Below are 16,829 nucleotides of genomic sequence, written 5' to 3' on the forward strand. Positions count from 1 at the left end.
CAGTCACTCTGAACAGGGACCTAACTTGAACCGTGAATCAGAAGCAAACACAGGTGGCTTTTAATTCAGCTGAGAGTCTTTCTGCTGTGTTCCAGGTTTTGGTCTATTGTTTAATAAAATTGGGTTTTGTGCTTCTGTATAGGTATGCTTGCAAATACATTGCCTTGTGCTAGGCTTAACTTTGTCAGATACTTTGAGTCATGCATTAGCAAATGCTCAAGTTGATTTCACTAAAAAGTTGCTCTGGGTTTATAAACCCTCGCTTGCAAATTGGATGTAGGTGATTTAACTGAAGAGTCATGGGTTGATTATTTCCAGCCCTGAAATTCTATTGTCATTCCCTTTGCAGTTTTGGGAGATTGAATGAGAGATATCTTTACAGGCCTTTGAATTGCACAATTTTTCCCCCTGTCATTACAGAAGAGAAAGGATGCACATCACAGGAGGGAGGAACTACTCCAACTTTTCCTATTCAAAAACAAAGAAAAAAGCTTATTCAAGCTGTGAGGGACAATTCATTCCTTATTGTTACTGGAAATACAGGAAGTGGTAAAACAACTCAACTCCCAAAATATCTATATGAAGCAGGTAATTTTATTCTGGGAAAATATTGGGAGTACTTTAAAAATATCCTCTTAAAAGCTAATAGGACTTCTGTATTACACAAATGCACATCATTTGCTTTACAGTCCCAGTTCTTGTCTTGGCACACTGTCCCTACATCTTCCTTGCTTTTTTACGGTCTTATTTCAGATTAGTTGAAATGGCATTTTCAGTTATCATAATAATTCCAAATAGAATTATAGGTAGAAGTTGATTCTGTGCTATAGAATAAGGTTGTCTTGCAGTAGACTCTTGACCACTGGTACTGAAATAATTTTCCGAGGGAAGGGATATATTGATATCTGCTGCTGACATTAGTATTTCTTGGTTCTATCTCCAGAGTGTTATCAGGTAACTGTTTATTCCTTGACTCTACTAACACCAAGCCAGCTAACAAATTATCCTTACGGTGTCTTTCCCTTCAATACGGTAAAACTTTCTATCATAAGGTTGGTATAGAGCAAAATTATGTTGGATATTATAAAAATTTTGTAGTGTATATTAACTTACTCTAATGCATCAAATCTAAGATGCCGTCTATTAAGACATACCACTATTTTACATACTATTAATAAAAAAAATGCCATCAGTTATAAGATGCATCTCCCTTTCAAAGATATTAAAATAGTAAAATATGCTTGTAGAATCTATGAAAAGTGGTATATTTAAACTTCTGTGGCAAAGTTAAATCCATCTTAGGAAGTGTGTGGAATTTTATGGATTCCTAGGGGTTAAAAATTCTTGGCTTACTCTTTAGAGTAAATCTTTAGACTGAAATTGAAAAAAATTAATTAAAATATATACATTTAGAACAGCTATTAATATGTAGTCTTATTTTTAATTAATACTTAAATTTCCATGGTGCAAATGTAATACAGTGTGTTGTTAATTGGCAGAGTTTTCTTTTAGAAACACTTGAACAGTTTGTATTGATTGACCAGAAACAATTTAGCTCTAATGGGAAGCAATTGTTAACATTTTTGTGTTTTTTTACTTCTGGTTTTGATAGGGTTTTCACAACATGGTATGATTGGTGTGACTCAGCCACGAAAAGTAGCTGCCATATCTGTTGCTCAGAGGGTTGCTGAAGAAATGAAATGCACTTTGGGATCCAAAGTAGGATACCAAGTTCGTTTTGACGATTGCAGCTCTAAGGTACAAAAGTTTTGCTTGTATTTAATTAAGTACTATAAATTTATAGAAAGAGTGAGAAAGTGATGAAAGATTTTGACTTCAAAATTCCATTTATATTTTAAAGAAACAAAGCCTCAGATTAGAATTAATTTGTGTTGCCCATTGTTAATGCTCTAGTCCTGGGGTGTCTAATTCATCCCATTTTCTCCCTTCTCAATTAGTTTATGTGACAGTTATGTTGATTTTTCACAGGACTGTCATGTGTTTTCGCTGTAAGGATCCTTGGCATGTAACTTACATTTGTATTCTTTAAAAATATTTTTTATTGCAGTAAAATGCACATAAAATAAAAGTTACCATTTGTATTACTTTTAAACCATTTTTAGGTGAACAATTCAGTGGCATTAAGTTCATTCATAGTGTTGTGTAACCACTACTGCTATCTATTTTCAGAATGTTCTCACCATCCCAACCAAAAACTCTGTATCTACTAAACAGTAGCTCCACATTCACATCTCCCCGCCCCTAGTCCCTGGTAACTTCTATTCTGCTTTATGTCTCTATACATTTCCATATTCTAAGTACCCTGTACAAGTGGAATCGTACAATATTTTGTCCTTTGTGTCTGGCTTATTTCATTTAGCTGAAGTTTTCAAGGTTCATCCATATTGTACGGTTATATTCTTGAAGTCAGTGGAAAACTGACAGCTTAATGAACAAAGTCATTGATCAGGTATTTATTGAGCATCTTCTGTATTCATGGCAATAGTTCATAGTTACAATTTATATTCCTTCAGGATTTCTTAATCCTGTACCAGATACAAAACAATCTCTGATTTGCCTATGGTCCCTGATAGGAATGGCCATCAACAGTGGCAAAGAATGACTCCCCAAAATACTGTCTTTGCCTTCCTAGTGGTCACTGCTGGGGATTTTTCTTTCTTTATTTCTTCCTTTGTTTTATGGATATCATTGCTGTTAACTCCTCCTCTGGACCTTACTCTCAGCTTGTTTTTTTTGTTTTTTTTTTTTTTGGCGGTACGCAGGCCTCTCACTGTTGTGGCCTCTCCCGTTGCGGAGCACAGGCTCCGGATGCACAGGCTCAGCAGCCATGGCTCACGGGCCCAGCCGCTCTGCGGCATGTGGGATCTTCCCAGACCGGGGCACAAACCCGTGTCCCCTGCATCGGCAGGCGGACTCTCAACCACTGCACCACCAGGGAAGCCCTCTCACCTTGTTTTAATTCTAGTCGACTGACCCTATTTTTGTAGCAGGAAAGTGGTCAAGGAAGAAGAGAGTGAGAGAAATGGTGCACCTACCTTTTCTCTTGAGTCCTCTAAAATAGCAGCTGAGACAGGGAGATGAATTCCATTTCATTATTGTTTTCCCACAACTTGCTCATCTGAAGTCATTACATTATCTTAACCACTTTCCACTGACTTCATTGTATTTCCTTATTGGTCACTTTTGTTTGCTTTATTCCAGAATATTCACCTTAGTTCCTTATCCCTGTCTCTGTATAGATCACAAGTTTCGTAATTTACCATCCATGTTATTAGACATGTTATTAGACTATTTTATGTACTCTTATTTCATCAGATTAGTTTGGTCACTTAATATCTGTACACCTGAGGGGGAAAATTTAGTTTGCAAAGCAGGGATGAATTTCTGTGATTTTATTTTTATGTATATGTTAATGTACTCTGCTGTTTGAACATTAGGAAACAGCAATCAAATACATGACTGATGGATGTTTACTGAAACATATCCTGGGAGATCCAAATCTTACCAAGTTCAGTGTCATTATATTGGATGAAGCCCATGAGAGAACTCTAACTACAGTGAGTATTTTACTGTATCGGTTATTTATTAGACAGTTTAGTTCTTTTGGGTAGCTTTGTACTGTATAGTGAATTGCCTTCTCTTACTTACATTTTAATCTATTCAAATGGGAATCCTTTGGTTAGGAGAGCAAAATATTTAAAATAAATTGGTTGTTATGTACACTTGTGACTTATTAGAAATTTACTTTTCTTTCAGGACATCTTATTTGGTTTATTGAAGAAGCTGTTTCAGGAGAAGTCTCCTAATAGGAAAGAGCATTTAAAGGTCGTAGTGATGTCAGCAACTATGGAATTAGCCAAGCTCTCTGCATTCTTTGGAAATTGTCCAATATTTGATATACCTGGAAGGCTTTATCCGGTCAGAGAAAAATTCTGCAATTTGATTGGTCCACGAGATAGAGAAAATACTGCATATATTCAAGCGGTATTACTTGGCATCCTTTTTATGTCTTTTCTGTATCTATGATTCTAGTTGATTGAATAGTTTGATAATTTATTTGTCTCTATTATTTTAATGGCAGCCCTCATAGGTCCTAGGACTTTTTAAAAAAAAGATTTATTATTTATTTATTTACTTATTTTTGGCTGTGTCGGGTCTTAGTTGCAGCACGCGAGATCTTCATTGAGGCACGCAGGATCTTTTGTTGTGGCATGTGGGCTCTTCTTTGTGGTGCACGGGCTTCTCTCTAGTTGTGGTTTGCACGCAGGCTCCAGGGCACGTGGGCTCTGTAGTTTGCAGCACGCAGGCTCTAGTTGAGGCATGCAAGCTCAGTAGTTGTGGCACGCGGGCTTAGTTGCCCCGCGGCATGTGGGATCTTAGTTGCCTGACCAGGGGTTGAACCGCATCCCCTGCATTGGAAGGTGGATTCTTTACCACTGGACCACCAGGGAAGTCCCAGGTCCTAGGACTTTCGAGAATCAAGTTTAATTCTTCTGTGGAACTAGGGGAGGTGGTGGTGGTGGGGGGACTGTATTTCCACTAGCATATTATGCTTGTGTTTCTTGCTTTAGATTGTCAAAGTGACCATGGATATCCATTTGAATGAAATGGCTGGAGACATCTTGGTTTTTCTGACTGGTGAGCATTCAGTACCAGGTTTAAAAATTTTACTATTTGTACGAGGGAGCGGGGCACCATGATACAGTGTTACCTTTGTTGGAAAATCTAGGCTCTACTCATGTTATCCTAGCCTTTTATGATTTTCTGAGTAGTTTTAGATATTATATCTATTACAAGATATATAAGGTAATTCTACACTGCCCTAAAAACCATGAGTCTCATTAGTAAACATAGGTAAAATACACTGACTTATAGTAGAAAGATATTAAATGGTAAAATATTAATATTTTTATTACTCTATCTTATATAGAGCTGTTAACCACACTAAACAGTCCTGGATCTGAATGATTAATTTCATTATTTCAAAAGACATACTACTAGCTCCTTTCTTCTTTGAGTGGTGGGATGGTACTGTGTGGTAGCAGTACATAAGGTGTAGAATCCATGTCTCATAGACAAGCGTTTTTTGGAGGTCAAAAATAGAATAGTTAAATCTCAGACTAGTGTGATTTTTCAAGTAGCAGCATCTTACTAACAGATATGAGTAATTTCATGGCTCACCTCCTACACTGCCTTGTACCCCTGTCAGAAGTGAGACATTGTAACAATCTCTTAGCCTTTTTGAGGTACTTAATTAAGCATTTTGAAATACACCTAAATGTAGTATCTCCTGGACTAGCCTCCCCTATGGTAATGATTAACTTTATTGAGTCTTCCTCAAATATACCATATTAGCAAGATGAAAGGCTTTATGATTATAAACATTTTTATTCCTTTAGAGATTTAAATTCCTTGGAAACTTTCTTCTATTTTTAATTTTATTATTGTTGAGATTGCGTACAATTTTTGTGTTCATCTACCTTAGATCAAATGAGAGATTTAAAATAACTATTATGTAAAACCAATATTAATCTAGAAGGGTTTTTTTTTATTCTTAAATTAATTTTGCTGTTCAGTTGCTGACATTATTTTCTCCCCTCATTTCAGGTCAGTTTGAAATCGAAAAAAGTTGTGAGTTACTTTTTCAGATGGCAGAGTCTGTTGATTATGATTATGATGTCCAAGATACCACTCTAGATGGCTTGCTAATATTGCCGTGTTATGGATCTATGACAACAGGTAATTCCTCACTAGAACAGAAAATTTGATTTTTAAAACTTTTCATTGAATAATAACATGTATACAGAACAGTGTTCAGATCTTAGGTGTTTAGGTCAGTGAATTTCACAAAGTGAACTCACCTTTGTATCCAACACCCAGATCAAGAAACAGAGCATTAGGAGAACCAATCAGCATCCCTTTGAGAGAAGTGATTTTTTTTTCTTGAAATCTTTTCACATTCACTTTTTCAAGACCTTGGACATCTATCCCCCTTACTATTGTTAAGAGTGGCCTATGTCTTATCCCAGCAGAACAAAAATATTGTTGGTAATTTTTTGAAATTAAGGCTATAATTCCTTGATAGTAGTACCATAAGTCAAATCTGATTTGCCACTGCCACGGAATTTCTAGAAATTTTATATATCCTTATATATCTGAAACAAACCAGTGGATTGTTTTCTTTTTATGTAGCTACACACATTAGTCTACTTTTCAAGTGCAATGTTGTTCTTTTTTAAGTTCAAAGAGCAAATGCAAACTCTTATCATTCTATTTGTTCATAATATTGTTGAATGAGGTTTAGAATTTGTTTTATAAAACTATTTTATTATGGAATTTGACTGTAAAAGCAAAGGGAAGTTAACCTGCAGCCTCCTATTTGAAGTTTGATTGGGATTAGCATTTAATGTAATGCAAAAAGCATTTAAATGTTTTTATATTTTACGTGTAGTTTTGTTTTTGTTGAGTAGGTGGTTCTTATCCTTATATTAACGAAAAATGTTCAGGAATATATGTGTTGGTAAATAACCATAGACCATGTGCTATTTTGGAAATCTTTTTTGTGATGATATTGGGCCCTTGCTCTCAACATTGAGACCTATTTTAGATTTTTACATCTTAAAGGGAATTTGTAGGGTCATTATTAGATATTTAATGTTCTCATTGTTTTTTTTGAGATTTTATCTACTAACTTTTATAATTTACTTTATAACTGATAAGATAATTCAAAACCTGTTGCAGTTGCTTTGTTGTTAACTATTAATAATATATATATTTTTTCTTTTTCTATATAAAGTAAATAATTTCATTCTTTCCATTTTACTGCCATATTGAAAATAATGTTCTCTATCTGCCATTGCTTCTTGATTATCTTCCTGAAATTCAGTTTTTGTACTATTAAAGGTTGCTAGTGGGCTTCCCTGGTGGCGCAGTGGTTGAGAGTCCGCCTGCTGATGCAGGGGACATGGGTTCGTGCCCCGGTCCGGGAAGATCCCACATGCCGCGGAGCAGCTGGGCCCGTGAGCCATGGCCGCTGAGCCTGCACGTCCGGAGCCTGTGCTCCGCGACGGGAGAGGGAAAAAAAAAAAAAAGAAAGAAAAAAAGGTTGCTAGTGACCGCCTGTTCCTCAAATACCATGGCTTTTTTCTATTTGTATTTTGATTTTGTGTTAATATAAGTCTCCTTAAATGCTGTTGTTTAGGATAATTATTTGGTTCTCCTGACCACTATTTCTATAAGGCTGCTGTCTTCCCACCCTCCCTGGCCTTTGTTCCCTTCCGAATGTGACTGTTCCCTAAGGTTTCATCCTTAGCTTGCTGTTTTCTTAGAATTCTCTGTTTTGGAGAGGTTGCCTCCTAGGATTCATTTGTCACTTTGTGATGACTCCTGAACGCTGTCTCTAGTTCAGTCTCCTGCACTCTAGACCTGGTGGGTCTCACAGGGCTTTCTGGTCTGTGCATCCTAGATCATACAATCCAAACAAGTGGCAACTCCTACAGGTTTTCTTTTACCTTTATCTTGTCCAGATCACTCATTTTTCTTTTTTTTTTTCTCATTGTCATCATTAGAATTGGGATCCTCAGTTTGCTTTCCTGAGCTGCTAACATATCCTGCTAACTTGTTTTCCCTGATTTAATCTACCATCCTACCTGCCATGATAAACATAATCTTCCAAAAGCACAGCTCTGATTCTGTCAGTCTCCTGTTGGGTACCTTCAGCCATTTACTATTGCCAGCTGAATTATAATGCGAACTTAATAACTTGGTATTCATTATCCTTCCAGTATGACTTCTACCAGCTTTCAGCCCTAATTCCCAGTGTATGTGATTTTCTTTGTTGGTGTATATGCGTAAATGGTAAAGATGTGGGATTGGGTGTGAGTAGAGCCATTATTAAAGGGTTTTGTTTGTTTATTTTAGTTTCCCTTCTGGTTCCAAGGACACTGTAAGGGTGAGCTACTGGTGATCCATTATGATCATAACAATATTTATTGTAGCAGTTTATAACAGTGCAAAGAGGCATTTAGATGGAGCTGATGAGGTACTAAGTAATGGGTGAGGTGGAGTTGGATGAAGTAGGGAGAGGGTGGCAGGTTCCTGGGATCTAAGGCTTTCTTTCTAAGCCTGGTAAATACAATATAGCACTTATTTTCTTTATTATTGCTACTTTGGGTTGTGGGGAGAGACACATAACATTATCATGTTATTTCCTTTATTTCCTGTTAGCTTCAGGAACAGAAAACTTGCACTTGGGAGTGAGGAGAGGGAAGAAGAGTTTCCTGCTTATAGCCTGGAGTGAGGGGGTACAAATGGACCTAGGTTTAGTGAATAAGTAAAAATTATGAGGTGGATATTTTATATTTGCTCTTATTTCTGGGCTAGCCATGAGGGTGGCTGACTGTTTTAAAGGGACATCTTAAAATACCTCCCTACTTGACATAAAAAATTCTCATCTGTCAAATGTGAAGAGGTGCTGTGGTATCCCTTGTACTACCAGGGTCATGTGACCCTGCTCCCTGGGCTGAACTCCCCCAAGCCCCAGCCTTTGCAGTGTTCACTCAAACTCAAAATGTAAGAGAGATTTTTGATTCCTTTTCTTCCCACAACATTTTTGTGACTCTGTGTTTGCTCTTTCCTGAACCTGTACTCCTCCTTTCCCTTTTATTCTCCCCTTTCACTGGTTGAAATATGCTATTTTGTTTCACAAGTGCAACCAACTCCGTAAGAACCTTTCCTGATTTCCCTCCTCACAGCTGGTTTTTCTCTCTTCTTCATTTGAACCTCATTGTGCTTTACTGTATCTCTTGTGGCACTTAACACATTTATCTTGTGTTACGATTGCCTCATCCCCTCTATGAGATTTTGAACTTCCTGAGGACAAGTACTAAACACTGAAAAAGTCCTGACTAAGTATTTGTTAAATTGAGTTCCAGATTTTTTACTTTCTGCTGGATATTCTATTAATGTCTTACACCAAACACTATGTCTGAACCTTTTTCTTGTTTCTCTCAAACCTTTTCCCTCTTCTGACTTCCCCCTTTTTGTTTAGGTCTTACACTCCTTCAGGTTGGTCATGCATTTAGGGAAAGCTGAACCCTCACAAAAATTTATGAACTGAAATATACCTGTTACTTCATAAGTGACAGTTATTTGCATGGAATTAGACACTTTTAGCACTGACGTAATTATCTAATTCAGTGCTTCTTAGCCTTTTGTGGAGGGTGGGGATCTCAGATTTTTATTTTTAAGTAATGAAAGCCTGGCTGTTTTTCTAGAAAAATGCACATATACCCATATATATATATTTGCATAATCAGATTTTTTAATTTTACAGATAGAGGCTAAGTGATGTTCCTGAGGTCACATGGTGAATCTACATTTGATAACTGGTTATTTATTCAGTAGTGGAGAATCTAACAGTACATGTGTTTCCAGAATAGATGAAGAAAAGGAGAGGAGTTTTACCTTGGATTAGTGTACAACATTTTAAAAGGGGAAAACCTACTCATTCAGATTATTGCATAAATACAAAAATAGTTTTTTTTTCTTCTGCTTGCAAACCAAAGCTATTACTTCAATATAGCAAGTACCAAGTGTCTAAGATAGTTTCCTTAAATGTTAAGATTAAAGATGTGGGGGAATAAGGCTAATGAGTTTCACATAAAAACTTTTAGTCTATGTGGAGTCTCCCCAAATGGGAAAAATTTTCTTTTGTCTTAAAAAGAAATATATACTTTTTAAAAACAATAAAATCAGCAAAGAAAAATAAACTTACTCAGATGCCACCAACATGATCAAGTGATAATCAGTATTAATATTTTGAGGCATATTGTTCTGACCTTTTTATTTATGCATTTAGATATATTTTATTGTTTAGTGTTTTTTTTAACAAAAATGGATTTATTTTACATATGCTCCTTCATTTTTCTTTTTTGCCCTTTGTAGAAGTTTTAAAAGTATAGAAAAGTACAAAAAAAATCCATTTTCCACTATGCAGAACTAATAGTTGGTGTCTCTCTTTTAAGAAAAATTACTCAATTGAGGGAAAATAATACAGTTTCATTATAAAGAATTCAAGCAGTGCACAGTTTTACAAAGGTAAAAGTAAAGAAATCACCTCAAACTCCATCCAGAAATAACCATCTTTAACATTAGAAAAAACATTATTCAGATCTGTGTGTGTGTGTGTGTGTGTGTGTGTGTGTACATATAGAAGGATAAGTAAGTAGTTAGATAGGTTGACAAATACTTTTTTTAAGAGAGAGATTATACTATTAGCTGCTTTTTAAAAAAGTATTTAATTTTACTTGAAGGAATTGTTAACTTCAAGAATATCTTTCTTTACCACATGAGATAATATTTTATAAAAGAGTGCTTTAAAGTTTAAAAGGATGAAAAATATTAAGCTGAAGTTAATATCTTCTTTTTAGACTATATTTGATTGGAGATCTTATCTGTTGCCTGATTTGAAAGATGAGCACTTAAGTACTGATACTCTTCTATATCCTCCCCTTCTGATTTTTGTTAGTTATTTTTACATTGTTCAGTTGTATTCAGTATTTACTATCAATCCTTTTACCATGGTTTTTCCATTCCTAAGTTACTTTCAGTTAATTATAGATTGGCTAGATTTTAACCTTTTTTTTTTTTTTTTTTAATAGAAGAGCTCTTGGGTGTTATTTTTTTTTTGTAGTTCTTTTGTTTAAGAATGTCTGGCTTTTGCCTTTATACTTGAGCTACATCTTGGCTGGGTTTTATGTTCTTGGGTCACACTTTCTTTTCCTTAGAACTTGGTAGACGTTGTCCAGTTGTCTTCTGGCATTGAATGTTGCTGCGGAGAAGTCCGAGGCCAACCTGATTTTTTTCCCCCTCCTTGTAAGTGATTTGCTTTTTCTGTCTGATTGCCTGAAAATTTCTATTTTTATCCTTAAAGTTCAGTAGTTTTTAATTAGAATATTTTTTGGTGTTGAGTGTTTTATAGTAAAATTTTCCTGGAATTTTATGTGCTCTTTTTAAAAATCAACTTTATTGAGGTATAATTTACATACAATAAACTGTGCCCGCTTTAAGTATATAGTTCAGTGAGTTTTGACAATGTATATACCTGTGTAACTACCACCACAAACAAGATAAATTATTCTTAGTTGCTCTTTTGATCTGCAAATTCAATTCTTTATTTCAAGGAAATTCTCTTGGGTTATATCTTTGTATATAACTCTTGTCTATTTATTGGTTTCCTACTTCAGAGTTACCAATTATTCTTATGTTGGATTGCATGTCTTCCATATTTTTTAGCTTCCTTCTAGTTACTTTATCTTTTCAACTGCACTTACTGATTATCTCAAGCCTTTTCTCTATGTCAGAAGTTTGATTTCAGCTGTATTAGTGAGAATTCTCAAGATATTTTTGACTTACCCAAAAATGACTTTGGGGGCGGGTAGAGTTTGAGCTGAGCAGTGTTGTACCTCTTTTATTCTGTTCCAGAATCATCTTTTTTCCCCCTTTGATTGACAATTTCTGTTTATAGCTTTATGTTCCTTTTATACACATATCCTCTCTCTCTCTCTCTCACACACACACACACACACTTTCTCTCTCAAACACGTTTCTGCTTTGGGATCAATTTGGAACAAATTCTTTGAGGACGTTTCAGTTGGCCTTAACATATAATATGTCACATACATGTATCTTAGTAGCATTACTCCATTAAGAGCGTTCAGTGGTCTCTCCTCAGTATCCTTATTTCTTGGTAGATTTTGGAAAACCTTTCTGCCTCTTTGCCAATCCCCCCACCACCACCGTTAATTTATACTCTAGTACCTTATTAGGTGCATGGAGGTAATCAGGAGAATTGCTACATCTTAATGAAAATATTCAGTTTCCCTTTTTCTTTGTGGAAAGTGAGAATGTGCTTTAGGATACATGTATTTAACTTTTTCCCAAACCTTTATAAACAAACATAAAATTGGCATGTGTTTATACTTGTGGAATATGGTGAAAGTATGTGGGTAAAATGTAAATGTGAAACAAACCTGAGTCTTGTCAAAACAGCAGTTTCAGGCCTTTTTTTTTTTTTTTTGCGGTACGCGGGCCTCTCACTGTTGTGGCCTCTCCCGTTGCGGAGCGCAGGCTCAGCGGCCATGGCTCACGGGCCCAGCTGCTCCGCGGCATGTGGGATCTTCCTGGACCAGGGCACGAACCCGTATCCCCTGCATCAGCAGGCGGACTCTCAACCACTGCACCACCAGGGAAGCCCCAGGACTTTTTAATTGACTGTAGTGAACAAAATGATAAACTGAAATTTTGCTTGAACTGAAGACTAAAATTAGGTACTTTTAAACATGGGTTAATTGAAAAACAGAGTTACTCATAAATATGCTCAGACTGGACATTTCTAATTTATGTAAAATTTTAGGGTAATGTGGAATTTCAAAGGTAAAAAGATCTCAATTTATTATTTATATCATGCATTTTTAAATTGATCAATTCATTGAACTTTACTGAGCACTTTCTATGGTCCAGCCATTGTAGGTACTGGGCATATGTACCTACAATGACAATGTACATACCTCTGTAACTACCACCACAAACAATAAAAGAAAGTCCTTATTCTTACAGAGCTACATTGTAGTAGAATAGATAGACAATAAATAATAAATGTATAAACATATAACTTAAACTACAAAGTAGTATATGATTCCTTTGAACCGTCTGAGCTACCTAAATCTAAGAAACACCTAAAAAATAATTTTTATCACTTATGTGTAAGCTGCCTTTCTAGCACTTTTTTTTTTTTTTTTTTTTTTGGCGGTACACAGGCCTCTCACTGTTGTGGCCTCTCCCATTGTGGAGCACAGGCTCCGGACGCGCAGGCTCAGCGGCCATGGCTCACGGGCTCAGCCACTCCGCGACATGTGGGATCTTCCCGGACCGGGGCATGAACCCGTGTCCCCTGCATCGGCAGGCGGACTCTCAACCACTGCGCCACCAGGGAAGCCCTCTAGCACTTTTTTACTTGTGAAATTAATTTCAGAATGATTTTTAGAAAAATAGCAGCAATACTTGACTTGGTTTTAAACTTGCCTGTCTATATGTAAATCCTGGGCAAGCTGCTTGACCTCTCTGGGCTTTAGTGTTCTCATCTATAAAATGAGATAGTTGGCCTAGTAACATAATTTTAAAACTGTGATTGTCTGTGCCACTCCTTTTCCCCTTCATAATAGTTCAACTTCGGTCTGTTTTATATATTGCGAATACATGGATCTTTTTAAAATTTTCTTTGGAAACAGGTTTTGTACTTTATTTAAAAACAGGTTTGGTTAAGATTTTCTTGGCTGCTGAAAAGAAAACAACTTGAGGTTGTTCAGGGAGAAAGAGTGAATTTTCTGAACAAATTTCCAAATATCTCGTGGAAATTGCAGCCAGGCACTTAAAATTTTTCTCTTTTTAAAGGATATATATGTACTTACTGTTCTAATGTATAACATAAAATAGTAAACACATATAAAATAAAAAGTTTAAAAGGATGTTATGAGAAATATAAATAGACATGCTAATGATTTCTTTTCATACCCCAATCGATTGACTTGTATACTCCCTGGAATTATTACTCCTAATTTTTGGATGTCATTGAAATAGATGATCTACCCAAATCGCTTGCTTGACCTCTCTAGCTTAAGTGATCTTTTCCTTCATCCCACCATGGCCACCCCTTCAAAAATTTAACGTTGTAGACTTTGTCATTATCTTCATTTCTGATCTCAGTTTTAAACCTCTTTCTGATGATTACTTCCTGTCTCTGCCAGCTCACTCTTCTGTTCCTAATTCAACAATTTTCAGATTGCATTGAGATTTGTCTTATCACTTATCTCCTTTTGCCTATGCTGTAATCATTTCCTTGCAAACATTAACTCTCTTGTCCTGTTCTCTGCTTAACCTGGCAGGAGGGCAAGTCTGGTCAAATCCACCTTTCTGCTTATTTTACACTCAGGCCTGAGAATTGCCAGCAACCCAGAAATACTCTCTTGTGAACTCTAATGGATGATTCATTTTTTATTCTCTTTAGACTAGCTTTCCTCCATATACACTAGTCACTTCCCTGTGGTTCACAAGTTAATTCTTTCTCTTTGCAAGAAACTGGCTTAATCAAATTGAGCATCTCTTGGACCTTATTCCAAATTCACAGGAGAATGAGACTGGCCCAGTTGAAGGGAGATGTTTATCTTTGGTGCCACAAACTATGGCCAGAGGAGCAAGGTACCGTACTATAAGCATCGCTGCTGAGGCCCACCCTTCAGAATGTGTGGATAGTGGAAATAAGGGTGGTGTTACTTGTTTAGAGTTGGAGTGATGAATTGGGCAGACACCTGAAAAAGTAAAAACTGCCTTAGCTAATCAGTCTTTAAAGCATAGAGAGGTTCTTAATCTGTTGTCCTTGGATAGACTTCAGAGTCCTAAACACCCTGTTATTTGAAAAATTTTTTTTGTATGTGACTTTTAATGGAGACATATGTGACTTTTAATGGAGACAAGGCCCACAGTTTTTAAATAGTCTCTAAGGGAGCTATGACCTGTATAAAGGACTCTGCTGTAGGGTTTATTTTAGCAGTGATCATCTGTGATGCCATGGATCTAGAGATCTTAATAGTGAAAGATGAGGAGAAATAGTTTTTGCTATTATATTTTGAATTCAAGATAATTAAAGAGTGAAGAAAATAACTTTTAATGAAAATAAATGAGTTTTTCAAAACTTGAGTTTGACAAATGCATGTTGTAAATTAGTATTTTCTCTTTACATATATTTTAGATCAACAGAGAAGAATATTTTTGCCACCTCCACCTGGAATTAGAAAATGCGTCATATCCACCAATATTTCTGCAACATCTTTGACAATAGATGGAATCAGGTATAACTTTAAAATTCCTTTTAAAGCCGAGGAAGCCACTTAGCTAATCATAAAGCATTAAGTTTGTGTCTCTGTGCCCTCCACTAATTCCCTTCTCACTTTTTTAACTTGTAATCACCTATCATATTTTGTAATTATTGATTGCTCTGAATAGGAAATGGAGTAGGAGGTGCACATAGTATTTCTGTTCACACTTTTTTTTTTTTTTTTTTTTTTTTTGCGGTACGCGGGCCTCTCACTGTTGTGGCCTCTCCCGTTGCGGAGCACAGGCTCCGGACGCGCAGGCTCAGCGGCCATGGCTTACGGGCCCAGCCGCTCCGCGGCATGTGGGATCTTCCCGGACCGGGGCACGAACCCGTGTCCCCTGCATCAGCAGGCGGACTCTCAACTACTGCACCACCAGGGAAGCCTGTTCACACTTTTAAAATACTGGTACTTGGTAACATGTAGCTTTCTCTTCCCAAATTTAAGATTATGTGTGATGTTTCGTGGGTTTCTTTAAATGGGAAGCCAAACTTGTTTTTTCTATATTACATTACCAGCAGGTACCTAAGATGATCTGATATTCCCTTCTTACCTGTCAGCTCCACTTCACATAGTAAGCTTTGTATATCCAAGTGTTTATCTGGAGGTAATGTTGCTTGCTTTTCACCCTTTTGTGAAATGGCCTTTTATTTTTCAATGTAATCAGTGATGCCATCAGATTTTGGAGTAAATTTTGTAGTGAAACACTTACCAGTCTAAGTCTAGACTGATAGCTAATGTGAAGTTCTTTCAGACTGTTGAACCACATTCCTTCTGGATATTTATCTTTTACCCAATATATTTTATGTCCTTAACTAAGTCTGCCTCTGCCACAGGAAGGCTGGACCTGACCCAGAGATCCTATATGTTTCTTTTGGGTAAAATGATCATCCAGATCTAAGAGGAAGTTTAATTTCCTCTGCTTTTCTCTTTGCTTTAAAAATCATGGTTTCATTAAGGGCTTAGGTAAGCAGCTGTCTTGAGTAAATTAAGCTCTGCCATTTTCTGTTTCCAGCAAAGGCAAAAGTCATTAAATAGCGTGTTTCAGAATGTTCCCTAAGTGAATGATAGACTTAATACTGTTCCTAACTTAGTTTTTTACCTGACTTATTCTCCGTTTAGTTGGCTTAAAGTGGCATAGTTAAAGGCTAACTGGAATTAGATTCTGAACCTGTTAGAATGGTTTAGAGCTGATTTTCAAGTTTATTTTTTTAATGGGAGAACATAAAATTAACATTGAAAAGTGAATAATTAAGTAGTATTTATTACATACATAATGTTGTGCAACCACCACCTTTATCTAGTTCTAAAACATTTCATCACCCCCAAATAAACACCTGTACACTTTAAGGGGTTGCTCCCCATTTGCGCCTCCACCCCAGCCCCTGGCGACCACCCCTTTCTGTTTCTATGGATATCCTATTCTAGATATCTCATATAAATGGAATCATACAATATGTTACCTTTTGTGCCTGGTTTCTTCCACTCAGCATGTTTTTTGAGGTTCATCCATGTTGTAGCATGTATCAGTACTACATTCCTTTCTGTGGCTGAATAATATTCTGTTGTATGTGTATACCATAATTTGTTCATCCTTTCGTCCCTTAATGGTTAATGGACATTTAGGCTGTTTCTACCTTTTGGCTCTTATAGTCCTCCTACAGTGCTACTATGAACATATGGCTACAAGTATTTGTTGAGTACTTGTTTTCAGTTCTTTTGAAAATTTCAGCCTAGGAATGGAACTTCTGGGTCATATGGTAATTCTATGTTTAATGTTTTGAGGACCCTCCAAACCATTTTCCACATTGGCTGAACCATTTTACGTTTCCAGTAGCAGTGTATGGGGTTTCCAATTTCTTGACTTTCAAGTTTTAC

At 36.4% G+C, this 16,829-nt stretch overlaps 1 protein-coding gene across 5 annotated transcripts in view; it reads left to right on the top strand.

Moving 5' to 3' along the window:
• The window catches only part of DHX40 (DEAH-box helicase 40), a 52,868-nt gene that overhangs the window by 597 nt on the left and 35,442 nt on the right, over positions 1–16,829 (top strand). For 2 of the 5 annotated variants that reach the window (XM_022552585.2, XM_022552586.2), the window contains exons 2-9: positions 421–588; positions 1,613–1,758; positions 3,459–3,578; positions 3,778–4,005; positions 4,593–4,659; positions 5,629–5,760; positions 14,155–14,277; positions 14,828–14,927. In XM_022552585.2, the coding sequence (XP_022408293.1) occupies positions 421–588; positions 1,613–1,758; positions 3,459–3,578; positions 3,778–4,005; positions 4,593–4,659; positions 5,629–5,760; positions 14,155–14,277; positions 14,828–14,927 (1,084 nt within the window). Of the gene's footprint in view, positions 1–420; positions 589–1,612; positions 1,759–2,380; positions 2,471–3,458; positions 3,579–3,777; positions 4,006–4,592; positions 4,660–5,628; positions 5,761–14,154; positions 14,278–14,827; positions 14,928–16,829 lie in introns of those variants that run through there. The other 3 variants (XM_089900946.1, XM_022552588.2, XM_022552587.3) reach the window with 3 other exon arrangements.

The sequence above is a fragment of the Delphinapterus leucas genome, chromosome 19 (assembly GCF_059928025.1).
Source record: "Delphinapterus leucas isolate spDelLeu-1000000601 "Yukka" chromosome 19, BTC_Dleu_Yukka2, whole genome shotgun sequence".
Classification (NCBI taxonomy): Eukaryota; Metazoa; Chordata; class Mammalia; order Artiodactyla; family Monodontidae; genus Delphinapterus; species Delphinapterus leucas.